The sequence below is a fragment of the Artibeus jamaicensis genome, unplaced genomic scaffold (genome assembly GCF_021234435.1).
Source record: "Artibeus jamaicensis isolate MK-2021 breed Jamaican fruit bat unplaced genomic scaffold, CSHL_Jam_final scaffold_1964, whole genome shotgun sequence".
Taxonomy (NCBI): domain Eukaryota; kingdom Metazoa; phylum Chordata; class Mammalia; order Chiroptera; family Phyllostomidae; genus Artibeus; species Artibeus jamaicensis.
In genome coordinates, this window is record NW_026522030.1 from 19,738,713 (window position 1) to 19,752,951 (window position 14,239).

A 14,239-nucleotide genomic window follows, 5' to 3' on the forward strand; every position below is an offset into this window, starting at 1 on the left:
AAGCAGTTTTCAATATTTTGCTAATATCATTTCATCTTTCCTCCTCAAACTTTTTTTCCAAGGTATTTTAAAGCACACTTGGGCAAATTGCTGTTTTCAAGATTCTGTGCTTCCATTTTCTCATCTAGGAAATGAAGATTATAACATCTAATTCATAGGGCAGGGTTGTACTCAGTACTCAATAAATGTTAGCCATCATCACTATTTATGGTGGCACCTAAGTGCACCGCCCCCTCCGGGGAATAAAAGTACTTCACAGCGTAGCGCTCGCAGCTCAACAAGGAGGTTTTTAAATACACAGACTGGAGGAACCCAGTCCTGCGCTGCTAAGATCGTGGCCGCCCCCTTCCGGCAGCTCTCCTGAAAACCTCCAGGTTAGGGTGAGGATTGTCCCTCGCAAGCTCCGGTTGCAGCACTCAAATACGGGGGAGGCGGAAACCGGAAATGGGGTTGAGCCTACTTCCGGGCGCTAGGGTACGGCTGAGACGAGCAGAGCGCGGCAGTTGGAGTCTAGTGTGGCATCGCTGCGATGTTTCGTATTGAGGGCCTCGCGCCGAAGCTGGACCCCGAGGAAATGAAACGAAAGATGCGCGAGGATGTGATTTCCTCCATACGGAACTTCCTTATCTATGTGGCCCTGCTGCGAGTCAGTGAGTGTCCTTCCAGACTGTAACCGGGAGACCGGCAGGGAACCTGCCGACACCGACCACCCAGCTCTGGAACTATGGGCTATGGGGGCTGTTGAGTTGAGCTGAGCTGAGCGATCGCAGGGAGGCGGGGGCAGGCGCGTCGAGGGCAGCGGGTGCATGCGCGCCTTCGAGCCTGCGGATCAGAGTGGGGAGACTGAGCTGCACGTGGTGGCGGGGGACTGCGTGGTTAACCGTCGGGCCTCGCCTTGCCTTAAGAGTACTTGAAGCAGACCCATAAGGGTTATAACCCATAGCAGTTCCCTCGTTTTGCCGGCAGAAACTGAGATTTACAGTAGAGGAATGGCTGGCTCAAGGTCATTGAGCAGTGCAGTGCACGATCTTGACCTGGAATCCAGACCGCTTAACGCAATACCACGTTTCCTTACTTTAATGCTGACCTTTGTAATCCAAAAAATTGCATTTGTACAGTGGGTAAACTAAAAATTGCTTTGGGGGGAAAAGTGAGAAGAAACGGGTATGCATCTATGGAGTTTAATGATGATACCCGAGGGTTTATTTGGTTTTACGTTCGGCAGAAACTTACGTTCATTACCTGATCTTGACTATAGTCCTTTGATGGAGGCTGGGCCTAAGATTCTGTATGTCCCATTTGTTAATTTGAACTTGACCTTCAAAGGGGACTTACGCAAGATAGGAGTTGCAGGCACACTGAATATTAGAGCTAGTTTTAGATATGAATCTCAGAAGTGACTTGCCCCTCATCTCGTTCTCAGTTCAGTACTCTTCATCACCCCTCGTTGTGTATTGCTGGCAGGTCTGAATGTAGAGGCAGGACGATTAAGTAAATGAAGGCCATACCAAGTTCATCCTGTAGAAACTCATGTTGGGCCTAGGCCAGAGCTCACTGAGGGCAGGTCTCCCTCAGTGCCCCCTTAACTGCCTGTGGTATTGTACTGTTTCCTTGGAAGAGGGAGTCCTGGTAAACAGAACTCCCAATCATCCTGTTTTTTCAACAGCTTTTAGCAACTTCCAACCTATTTCCTCCACTTACCATGTTTTGTTGACTTAGCTGCCAGTAAAATATTTGCCTCTCAGTGAGCTTTGTATTTGATATAAATTGTTTTTTTTTTAAAAAAAGACAGAGAATACTGTTTTGTATTTTCATTTTTTGATTGAGATACAATTCACACATTGTGCCACAAACCCATTTTACAATGTACAATTCAGTGGTTTCTTAGTATAGTCGATTTGTGCAGCCATCTGCATAATCTATTTTAGAACATATTCTTTCCCTTTAAAAGGAACTCATGCCCTTAGCTGTCAAACCCCATTTCTACCTGCCCCAGCCCTTGACAACCACTGATCTGCAACATGTAACCTTTTGTGTCCAGCTTATTTCCCATTGCATAATGTTTTCAAGGTTCATACATATTGCAGCATGTATTTTTATTCCTTTTATTGATATTCCCTTCCTAGTCATTACTGGATAATAGTCCACTGTATGGTTATACCACATTTTGTTTATGCATTCTTTTGATTTTTTTTCTGATAAGAATTAGTAGAACCCTGGCTGGTGTGGCTCAGTGGATTGAGCACCGGCCTGTGAACCAGAGGGTCACTAGTTCAGTTCCCAGTCAGGGCACATGCCTGGTTACTGGCCAGGTCCCCAGTAGGGGGCGCTTGAGAGGCAACCACACGTGGATGTTTCTCCCTCCCATTCCCTCTCTAAAAATAAATAAAACCTCAAAAAAAAAAAAAAAGGAATAGTAGAAAATGCTGGACATGCTGCAGATTGTTATTTTCTGGCAGATCTCAATATCTTCAGTTTGATATTAACAAAATGTTTTATTAATTTAGTATGAGTATTGACAAAAAGATTCCGGCAGCTTTTTGTTGTGGCTTTTTCCCCCGATTTTTAAAGTTACAGTAAAATGCACATAAAATTTATGATCTTAACTTTTTAAATGTACAGTGTAGTGTTTATTAAATATATTTACAATATTGTGCAACTATCAGCGTCATCTACCTTCAGAACTTTAAGTACCCATATGCGTGGAATTTTGTCTTTTTATGTAACAGGCTTATTTAACTTAGCATGATATATCCTAAGGTTCATCCCATGTTGTAGCATATGTCAGCACTTCCTTTTTAAGGCTGAATGATATTCCACTGTAAACCATATTTTGTTTATCCATTCAGCCATCTTTGGACACTTGGGTTGCTTCTGTGATTTAGCTTCTGTGAGTAATGCTGCTGTGAACATTGATGTACAGACATCTCTCTCTCTAATTTTTTGAGGAACCACCATTCTGTGTTTCACAGCATCTGTACCATTTTACACTCCCACGGACAGTGACCACAAAGGTTCTCATTTTTCCACATCCTTGCCACCAGTTTTTTGGTAGCAGCTATCCAGTAGGTATCTCCTTACAGTTTTAATTTGCATTGCGCTGTTAAGTGATCTTGAGCATCTTTTCATGGGCTTATTTTGGCCATAGCAACTTTTACATAGGACAATAATGATATCACTTCTTTCCATACTTGGGACAACACTTTCTAGTTTTCTAGACATTTTTATCTACCCCATCCTAACAGGCCCCTAGAATTGAAGTAGAGCCGTATCATGTGTGATGTGGAGGGCACAGGTGATATGTAGCTAATCAGTGGGGGGGTCACAATGTGTGCTGGCTCTTCTGGTTCCCCAGTTCATTGTGTCCCCACTCTCACCCTCTGCCTTTGAAATGCATTCTTAAAGGTAAAAAATGATGATTTGTGTCTTCTCATGTTTTGTGCCTTTGACAGTTAAATCACAAGAGTAAAGGATTATCATTTGGGAGAGGTTTGGATTTACTCTTTGCAGCCCTAAGGGAGAACTACTTGGAGAAAAGATTTTGTGTAACGTATGAGTGAACTCTGATGGTTACAGCTGCATGACACTGGAGGGGGCCGCCTAGAAAGACTGTGTCCCTTTTGCCGGGTTGTGCAGGCAGAGGCTTGGCCACCACTTGGAGTTGCTTTCAAAAAATGTATTGATTTAAACCTGGAAGATTTATCCCCAATCTCAGAGTTTCATAATGTCACTTATGAGCTAATCAAAACAAATTCTCTTTTCAGCTCCTTTTATCTTAAAGAAATTGGACAGCATATAAAGATTGGACATCACATGTGAATGCATGATACGAAGAACCTGGTTACAGTGTCTGCTCTGCAAATGAATCTGCAAATGGATGGGCCCAGAAAGATGTAAGAGACTCTGACTGAGTGGACATAAAACTTCCGCTTCATAATAACAAGTTTGGTTGTGGTAACTGACCTTCATAGCGAAAACAGAAAACTGTTTGGGAAGTATGAAAAGACATTTCTTATGCCTGTGATATCCAGCTTCCATGAATGTTGCTGTAATTGTAAATAATGTCAAATTCCATTTTCTAGCGAGTATTAATTATATAAGAGAATTTCGTCTGCAATAGCCCTGTGTTGTCAGTCATTTCTGTTGACCTTTTTACGTCTGTCTGGAATGCGTTCACTGAAGAACTCCTCATGACTAGTTATGTTTACGGAAGCCAGAACACAGCTGCAATGACATTTAAGCACAGGACCATTCGTCTATATTTTTAATAAATGTACCAATTAAGAAAAATTGGGGTTTTTTCTTCTTCACCCACTTTTTGCTGCAAATCAACAATCACTGGTGAGGCTACAATCTTGTGATTATTACAACTGCATGAAACTGAGTTCACCTTGTTTTAGAATTTGCTGATCCTGATCAAGCGACATTGTTTTACTGTTAAGCAGCCTCCATGAAAGGCATTGTTTCTGTTTGATGCTGAAATATGTAATATGTCAGATTGTCCTCCAGGTTTGTCGGGGAAGGGGTCAGTCTTTAATCTTCTTCCCAAAGGCAGTGCAAATACACTCGCCTCTCTTTCGCTAATCAAATTGGTGTTTACCTCGTGCCTCTGAATAGCACGACTGTATTGTTCCTTTATGATTTTTCTGTTTTAAGACATTGTCTATTGGCTTATCCACATCTGTAAGGACTTAGGTCTCTTTTCTTCCATTATTCCCACATCTCTTCTTTCTTCCAATGTATTTATTTACGTGGTTTTTATTAGTTTAATTTCATTAGAACTCCAGGTGCTGTTTGTTTTCATTTCTTACACATCTTTTCGTTTTTCCTAGGCTTAGTTTTCTATTAATTTACCATTAAGTCAATTAAACTTTTTGCCATTTGTCTAAATTGCTCACAGTATTCAGTTTCATTATATACTCTGTTTCATCTTACTAAGTACGTTTTTCCTGGGGCTTTCTGACCTGCTCCAGTCTAGACGCACAGTCTTATGCCTTATGTATGGCTGTGTTCTGGGATCTTTCTTCACCATCATCCTGGGAATTCCTTTTCACCTTTTCCCATGCTGGACGTACGTACGTGGGGATAACATGCATACTAGGGATGGTTGGAAGGCTTCTCGTGCACAGAGTTTTCTTTGTAGTGGGCTACCTGTCACAGGTGAGGTTCGAGTACAGTGGGGAAAAGAACACTGTTCATTTGTTGCATAAGGCTGTGTCAGGCATCTTGTTCAGAGCTACCTTCCAAAACAAGCTGCACACCAAATCGTGGGAAAAATTAAACAAAAGACATACCAGATCAGAATGGTGCTGAATGGAGTCCAGGAATCTTTTTTTTTTTTTTTTAAGTGTCCAAGTAATTTAATTGGCCCAGGATCTGTTTTGATTAACCAGTAAACTATAAGGTGCCTTCCAATTCTGAAATTCTAGACTAGTTTCAGAATTAGAATCAAATAAAACTAACAAATGAAAGCGACTTTAGATTGCAGTAATGAAATGACAACATTAGGGTCTCCAGGTCTGACAGATGCTTCAGTAGCCAACTTGCCAGAGTAGAGTTCGGTAGTTAGAGTACTTCAAGAGTCTGGAAACCATGCCACTAGGAAGTCATTTTAAAAAATACAAGGTGCTTAGTCTTAAGAATACCTATGGTCGGAGTCTGAAAGCTGTTTTTAATAAGTGAGTGGGTTGTCATGTCAAAGAATAATTGTCCCAGAAGGCAGATAGGGTGAATGTCTGGAAAGCGAAGGAAGGTTCCTTCATGAGCTCACAGCTGCGGTGACCAAGCTGGACTGGGCCGTGGAGGCTGCTCCCCTTCACTGGAGGGAGTCTGGTACAGAGTCTGCCCGAGGATGCTCTGAAGTGGAGATCGCCACTCTGGGGGGAAGTCTTGTCACTTCTAACTACTTGAATGCAGGTAGGGTCTCACACATTACTGTCCCATGTAATATCTTTACAAAGAAGGGGCTGAGTGCAAAGATTGCTGAGTTGAAGGTAAAAAAAATACTGACTTTCCAGGTACTACCTGTAGTCCAGACCTCAGAAAAATATCCCCAATCTGGGAATATTTGGTAGAGGTGTTTACTTTCACAGACATTATCAGTGACTGCGGAGGGCCAGATACTGTGGTGGGTGAGGGGTACAGCAGAGAAGAATTCAGTCATGGTACGTACTTTTAAGAGATTTACAGTCCAGCAGGGGAGTCAGACATGACAATGTCATCGGTAATTTATTATATTACATAAACTGCTAGGAGAGGGAAATACAGGTAACCAAGACATGGCACAGGGAGGCCCTAACCTATTGTGTTGAAGGGGAGCAGGCAGGGCTCCCTGTGGAAGTAATATTAGAGCAGGATTTGAATGACTAGGAATTTGCCTGATAAAAGAGTGGGGAGCCTTTGAAAAAGTGTAAAAGCAAAAGTGTTTTAGGAATAAAGAAGGCCATTGTAATTGGGGTGAGTTGAGCACAAGAGAACCTTCAGTCCTTGCAGAAACTCCTGCCCTATCTTCTATCTTTAGTCTTAAGAGATAGACCCCTTCCTGACATCTGCTGGTTATGGTGTGTACTGCATTTCCAGATTTCATTACACAAGAACAACCTTAACCTATTTTTTTTTAAAGGCTACAATGATAAATCGGAAATAAAGCATTAGGGCTTTTCCTTACTCTGTATGTACATCACAGGGAGACATGAACAGTTGTTACTTACCTGCTATTTGCAGGCATTCAATATCACAGACACATATATTGGTGCCTTTTGCCTATTTTTGTGCAAGTTCATAAAGGTTTATATAGAAATCAGATCTACAAAAATTGAACAGACTTGTTATTGAGACGTGAAAACATTACAAAATCACTTTGTGTTTTAAATAATATCTGATAAAATGTTTGCAGTTATGAAATGCCCTTAAGTTTGTAAAGCAGCTGGCTTTAGTCCAATAAGCATTCTACTGATGCCCAAGATCTACCTTAAGCAGGTCTGATAATTTTCCTTTCTCAGTCACATTAGTATTTTCATATGCAAAGATAAAGTTAATATTATGTAAACGGCTACACAGACAATGATACTGTTGCATTTGGAACAATGTCCCACTGGGATGCCTGAAATATTAACTGACATTAAAAGCATACTTCGGTGAACAAAAGGTGATTGAGAGATATGTGTATGTGAAAATGTGGGTTGTTGGAGAGGAGAGATCTGTATGTTGAGAGGGACACTGGAGTTAGTAGTTCAAAGTCCTGGGTTAGAGCTTCAGCTCTGCTATTAAGTGATTATGTGAGTCAGATTTTTTACTTATGCCAAAATCTAGCTTCGGTAGATTTAAGGAGAAAATGAATTTCTTAAAAGAATTACAGGTAGTTTTGCATCAGCAGGAGGCCTAGAGAATCAGGCTTGGATGCTAGACAGCTAGAATGTCATCCTTTGTCACATGGCCACTCCACACAACCTGCGGCAGTGAGGACATCATCTCTGCTGAGGCTCAGATGCCACTATTTATTACTAAAGCCACACGCACAGAAGCCTGGGCTATCATGGCGGCCGGCATTGCTCTGAGAACTTCATCTTGCTGCCTTTGCCGTGGTCACCAATGAATTATTCCATGGGTACTTCACTGTGTCTCTGGCTACCTATTTGAAGTCCAGGGAACATTTCATTTGTAGCGTCACATGGAGAAGCAGAGACAGTATCTGGATTTCAGCTTCTGTAGTGAAGGGCTCGCTCTCATTCCCAACAAGCTTATAAAATGGGGAATTTCCAAATGTAGGAAGGAAGTTCAGATGCTAGCAGACAAAAAGGATGACAAAAGTCTATTATGTTGACCCTGGACAAATCACTTTGAGCAAACTAAAGTTCACGCGGCAGTGGAAAATTATGTATGTTTCCTCATTTGTTTCATAACAAATGGCAACCATGTGCCTGGATGCCATGATGAGCAGATTGGCCCTTGTTTCATGCAGAAGGAAACCCCACGGCAAGTAGTAGGGTAGAGAGGTGCCCAGGAGAGATGAGGGCAGCAAGGAGAGAGGGCTCAGCTGCAGCTCGCCAATGACGTTTTTATATCCAAGTACTTACATATAAAAATCACATTTTCCATTCAGCAAGCGATGCCCTCCTGATAAGGAGGGCAGCGTGCTCTTGTAGAAACCTGCAGTTGCACTCCTTTAAAAGGCTCAGCTGTTTCATAGCAGTGCCAATACGATAATGTTGGCTGGCACAGATCCAGAAATTCAAGCTTTTGATTGATTACTGACAGACATATCTAGACTGCCAGTTTCATACAACAGGGTACTTTTCAAAGGATTGAACACCACAGCTTTGCCTGTCACCAATAAAAAGATAAATCATCAAACCCACTGCAGTGTAAAACCGTAACTGTTCTGACTTAAGTCAGAGAGGTCTTCCCACTGTATCTGGCTACTGTGTGTACAGCTTTGTGTCTTTGCTTAAAATAAACTGTTGGCTTTAGACTTAGGGTGGTTTTCCCCCCATTCATAAAAGAGAGCAGGTGCATGGTCACTTGGCCTCAGAATAATAATAGACGGAATACATTTTTATAGAATACAGTCTGTAGAACCAGGGACTGGCGGGTCAGAGGCACCACAGGCAGGGGTCAGCCACCACAAACCCCAGCCTGGTGCGGTAGTTTCTTTTCCACAGCAATCTTAAGTTAGATTTCTGTAGCTGACATTCTCTCCTAAAATCTAGAGGTCTATATCCAACTTGCCTTTTTGATTGCCTCATTTGGATGAGACATAGGCATCTTAAATTGAGCAAGTGCAGAGTTGAGTTCTTGATCTCTAATAGTTACCATTTCAATAAACAGCACTCCCATGGCCCAGTCAGTAGGTTAAGCTAATAAATAGTCTGAGAACCACCCCCTAACTTCCCTTATCAAGCCACGTTTGACTCTACCTCAGAAATATATCTCTAATCTGTATCTCTCCAGCTTCACTACCGTTACTCCAGTCCAAGACTTAACCAAGTCCCCTGGTTCCACTTTGCTTTGTCTATTCTCCACATAGTAGCAGGCACAGCATTTAAAAAAAGAAAGGTATCAAATAATGTACATTCTCCATCCCTTCAGTGGCTTCCTTTCATATTCAATTTTGAAATCCTCATCATGGCCTACTAAGCACTGCAGGATCTAGCTCCTAACTAACCTCTCCAGCCTCACTTGACTGTTCTCTCCTTAATCTAATAAGCTTCTAACAAACTGGACACCTTCCATTCACCCGAAGAGCACCCCGCCCCACCCCACCCGAGGGCTCGCCCTAGCATTCCCTCCTCTCTTCCATCTGGTTAACCCCTTACCTTTCTCGGAGAGGTCTGACCACCTTCCCTTCCCCCTAATTTTAAACCAGAGCTCCTTCAGTGCACTTAACCATAACTTAAAATACGTATGTAAATGACACCTGATTAATGGCCACCTTCTCCACTTGAAAATTAACTTCAAGAAGATAGGGCTTTGTCCCCTTTTATGCCCGTAATAACAACAGCGGCAGCAATAGCTACCGTTTACTGTGTGGCAGGCACTGTGCCCAGCGCCGGATGTACACACTCCCCGGGTACTGCCCGCCCCATAGCCAGGGGTCGGTCTGGGGAATGAATGAACCCAGCCCCTAGGCGCACACCTTACCACCATCTCAAACAGCCCGGCCACACCCAACCGTGGCGCTTGGAAGAATCTTCCTTATACTGACCCCAGCGCGCCTCCCTGCAATTTCCGCCCACCGATTCTATTTCTGCCCCTTCTGGGGCCACGCAGTACAAGCCTCAATCGTCCTCCCACGAGCTTGACTTCGCAGGACCTGAAGCCCGAGGCGTCTCCCCTCGCGTCTCCCCAGTCCCACCCCGCAGAGACTCCTCCAGGTTGGGTTCCTTTCCCCTCCGGTGGTCTGGGAACCGGCCGCTGCGGGTCCGCCGCTCCCAGCAGCCCCCGCCTCGCGGGTCACGTGACGGTGCCCGCCCCGCACCAGCCCGGCAACTGTCCGCCCCCCGGGCGGGACTCGCGGCGCGTCCTCCAGCCGGACTCGGCGAGGCTCCTCTGCGGCTCCGGTGCGCGCGGCCGGGACTGAGCCCAGGGAGCTCTGGCCAGGTAAGAGGCGGTCAGCCTGCGGAGGCTGCCGCGAACTTATGCCATTTGCATCCCAGTGATGCCCCGGGCCTGGAGCACGGGGCGGACCGGGGGAGGGGCTCGGGCTCGGGGTGGCGGGGGCGTCTACTCCTGGGAAACTGGGGAGCTTCTGGAGGCCCCCGGCCCCGGAGGCGCCTCTGGGTCCCGGCAGAGGCTGAGCATCTGGCCCTGGCGGGACCAGCCAGAGGTACCCGCAGGCCGCTCGCTGCCCCGCGCCTCCGCACCTTGCAGGCGTCTGCACGCTCAGCCTTGGGTTCCGCTCTTGTAAAACCACGCGCCGGGAAGGTGGACCTCCGCGGTTACCTTCAGCCCTGAGATTTTGCAAGTTGTAAGTGAAGTCCAAGAAGCAGACTTTGGGGACGGGAAGAGCCCTCGCTAAGAACTCAGGAGCGAGTGTCTGGGCCGGGCACCTTATTCAAAGTCCTCTGTGTTATGCAGATCACAAGCCTCTTTGAGACTCGGTTTCTCCATCTTTAAAGTAAAGGTGATGACCCCTGCTCGGCCTCCCTCACGGACTACAGTGAAGAATGAAAAGCCATTTGAAGAGCCAGAACTCTTTGGGTTCAAGTTCTAGTTTTACCACTTACTAGCTGTTTGACCTTGAACCGTATAGAATCCTCGTTTGTTAAAAGCAGGTAATAAATAATATTAGTTAACTTCATTAGGTTGCTGTGAGGATTAAGTTTAAAGGGTTTATTTAGCACAGTGTCAAGCACAGAAGTGCTCAAAGATAGTGCTATTAATATAATTATTAAATTAGTAAGCTTCACGTAAGGGATGCTTAGAATAATCACACTTCCAGTTGCTATATATTTAGTCCTTAAGAGTACTATTTTGGTTTCCTAAAAAAGCATCTACGTGGGACTCTTTCCCCTTTATGGATCCCTTTGGTTCTCATTTACAATTGGCCGGTGAACCTGTTGTTCCTATTCAGTGAGTCAGGCAGGATGGGACATAAATGTACTTGAGCAGATGGGTATCAGATTCCCTCTGAGAAAGGGGGGAAAAAAAAAAGCCAGGCCTATTCTGCCACCAAAAAAAGCACAGTATGGTGATTGTCAGAGCTGGAGGATGCCTGGGAAACCATCTAATACAGCTCTCTCCTTTTGCACATGGGGAGGCTGGACCCAGAAAAAGACTGGGACTTTGATTTTCTCAAGACCTGACAGAATGTTGGCACTGTGCGATGGAAAGAACATACAGTGTTTACCAGACACTATGCTTTCCCTCGGGTCTGACCTAATTTTTCATTTATCCAACAAGTATTTTTGGAGCACCTACTGTGTGCTTGTACACTTACTAGGAGCTGGAGGTAATGCGTATGTGTATATATATGTCTCCCTTCCTCTGCTGGTTCTTAGTACATTTTATAATAACTGTAAGTTTCAGCTCCCAGTGAGCTTGCCTCATAGCAGCTGGTCCCATGGGACAGAAACACACAGAGACTTAAATTGTTTCACGATCAATCACAGCCGTCCTGGAGCCCTTGTTGAAGCCTGGTTAGATTTCAGACACTGGAGAAAACGCTGCTTTGTCAGGACTTTTAGGAAAGGATATCCTCCTGGCTTGGAGCAGTTGGATTTCTTTGTCTTTCTGGTTTCAAGCCTCTAATTGTTTTTAGATTTCTGGAAAAAGCTACCCTTACCCATACTGCCTTCATTTTGGTTTCCATGGTTATTAGATGAATTGTATTTTTATGGTAGCACAAGTAGCTGTTAAGTAATAACCTCATCAGGCAGTTCTGGTTTCTCTGTGGGTTTCTGTTTTCTGGTGCTGGACCTCTGGGGTTTTTTTCAGTTACAGAACAGTCAAACTAGCCCTCCCTTCCTCCCTCCCGTCTTCTTTCTTTCCTTTAATAAACATGCATATGTGACAGAGCCAAGAGGAGTGGGAATAGGTAGAAATAAAGACACACACACACACACACACACACACCACACACACCCCCCCCCCGGCCTAGGGACCTCAGAATCGTGGTGGACCTGCCAGGGGCAGAGTGGTGGGGCTCAACAGGTGTGGGTTGGGAGTCAGCCGGAGCTCTCAGAGGTTGGGGAGATAGCGTCTTGGGCAATAAAGAAGACGCCACAGACTGAGATGCTTTTCAGGGAGGATGTAAAAGAACCAAGTTCCTTTTACTTGTCTCAGTCACATAGTAATATAGATGGTACCACAAGAAGTATTTTGTTCTTCCACTGGTCTTAATGAGTGAACCTTCTCTTAAGTCATCTATCACAGGCTTTGTTTGAAATGCCTGCTGATTTCCTTCATTACCCTTTCTATTATCTTAGTGTTATAAGATAACACTTTTAGTTTACTCATACGCATGGTGCTGTGTACATAAAGATAGATAAACTGGCAGACATACGATTTAGATTTTTAAATTTCATTTTAGATGTGTAACCTGTGTATCCCATTTCACCAATTATGTTCTAATCCAGTCACATTTCTTTATTTTTTCCAAGTAATCTCCTAATCCCTTTAGCAATTTTAGTGTCTCCCACTTCTAAGCCCCCTGGGGGCTTTAACGGTCCAAAGAAGTCAGTCTTTCTTCCCTTCACAGAGGAGGGAGAACTGCAGAGTCTGAGCAGCCAACCCACAGTGTTGTCTCTGAAACAGCGATGGGGCATCAGCTTGATGTCCTACACGGTGCAAGCATGTGTGGTCACTGCTGCTCAGCACCCTTGTTGGACCAGGTTCCTGCCAGCTTGGCCCCAGGCTTGGATCCCAAGTTTGAGCTTTTTTAGTGCATGCTCATGGGCTTAGCCGTTCTCCCCAAAGCACCACACTCTGGGCTACCTCTGTAGCCTGTCACCAGGCTGGTTCTCCAGTCTCCTTGTGAGTTCTCTTTGGAGATGCAGAGGCCCTTTCTCACTAGCAATCGTCATCAGGGTCGCCCCATTTTTAAACCTCTCACCAGGGTTTGGAGGCTCAATCCCTTTTGTTTCTAATCCTAATCCAAGACATTTTTGGGGAAGTTGGTTTTCTTCTCTTGGATTCTTCATATGAAGATTTTCAGGAATGACGGCCTTCAACAAGATAACTCCCCCAGAACTTTGGGTGCCTGCTCACCTTACTTTTCATGTGTCAGAGGGGTCCTCTGATGGCTCTTGGCGAGGCATAGATCTGTTCCCAGGAGACTCTGTCTTCACCTCTCGTCCTAAGAGAAGTAGGCATGATTGAAAATTTACTTGGCAGGTTCCCGCTTAGATATTTGGGGGACAAGGTCTTAATTTAAAAGTGAAAGATTTTCAGTTCCCTCCACTTTTCTAAGAATCATACAATCATCAGTATGTTTGTTTCACTGTCTTTGCTTTAAACCTTAAAAAGTATGAGATACAATAAGAACGCCTACAGAAAAAAAATTGCAAAATGTATAGGTTAACAATTCTAAAGAAATACACATATAGCCACCAGCCATGTCAAGAAGTGGAGTGTCACCAGTACTTAGAGAGCTCAGTGGCACCCCCTTCTGAAGCGTAACGTCCTCCCCAGAAGAAACAACTGTCTTGACTTTTGTGATAATCGCTTCTTTGCTTTTCCTTGTAGTTTTGTCACCTGTAGTTATATTCCTAAACAGTACGGTTTATTTTCACGAGTTTTTAAACTTTATACACATAGAATCATATTGTGCGCATTTTGTGTTTGCTGTGTTTGCTCAGCTTGTTTGTGGGTTGCATCTGTGTGATGACCACACTTATTTTTATTGCCAACAGTGTTCATGTTACAAATATGCCACAGTATGTTTATTCGTCATCCTGTAGCTGGTGGACACCTGTGTTGCTTATAGTTTCCGACTACCAAGAATGTCACAGACATTTTCAACTGTGTATGTGAACAAGTTTCTTTAGATTGCGTGAAAGTGGAATTGCTTTGCCGTATAATACCAGTTTTCTAAGTGATTGTACCAGTTTACTTTCTGGCCAGTGGTATATGAGAGTTCCAGTTGCTTCACATTCTTGCAGATGTTTGGTATTGTCGGTTTAAAATTTTTTAACTGTTCTCAGTCTATGATATCTCTTGTGATTTTAATTTTCTTCCTCGTTTACTGATGTTGAGCACTTTTTAAATTAGTTAATTGCAAGGTCTCTTTTTGTGAACTACA

General features: G+C 44.0%; 2 protein-coding genes across 5 annotated transcripts in view; both read left to right on the forward strand.

Annotated features, from left to right (window-relative positions):
- The first annotated feature begins 455 nt into the window (after positions 1-455).
- Positions 456-4,119, forward strand: TOMM5 (translocase of outer mitochondrial membrane 5). The gene is made up of 2 exons (XM_037164123.2): positions 456-650; positions 3,765-4,119. The coding sequence occupies exons 1-2, from the start codon at positions 530-532 to the stop codon at positions 3,797-3,799; spliced, it is 156 nt and encodes a 51-aa protein (XP_037020018.1). The 5' UTR covers positions 456-529; the 3' UTR covers positions 3,800-4,119.
- A 5,902-nt stretch (positions 4,120-10,021) lies between these two features.
- Positions 10,022-14,239, forward strand: part of FBXO10 (F-box protein 10) — a 37,067-nt gene continuing 32,849 nt past the window's right edge. For all 4 annotated transcript variants that reach the window (XM_053656434.1, XM_053656436.1, XM_053656435.1 and 1 more), the window contains exon 1: positions 10,022-10,098. The gene's annotated coding sequence lies outside the window, so the exon portion shown is untranslated. The remainder of the gene's footprint in view (positions 10,099-14,239) is intronic.

Excerpts from the sequence above, each read along its gene's own strand:
- TOMM5 (XM_037164123.2), top strand. The coding sequence starts at position 530 with ATGTTTCGTATTGAGGGCCTCGCGCCGAAGCTGGACCCCGAGGAAATG. Across the intron at positions 651-3,764 it reads TGTGGCCCTGCTGCGAGTCA|CTCCTTTTATCTTAAAGAAA; the intron begins GTGAGTGTCCTT and ends TTCTCTTTTCAG.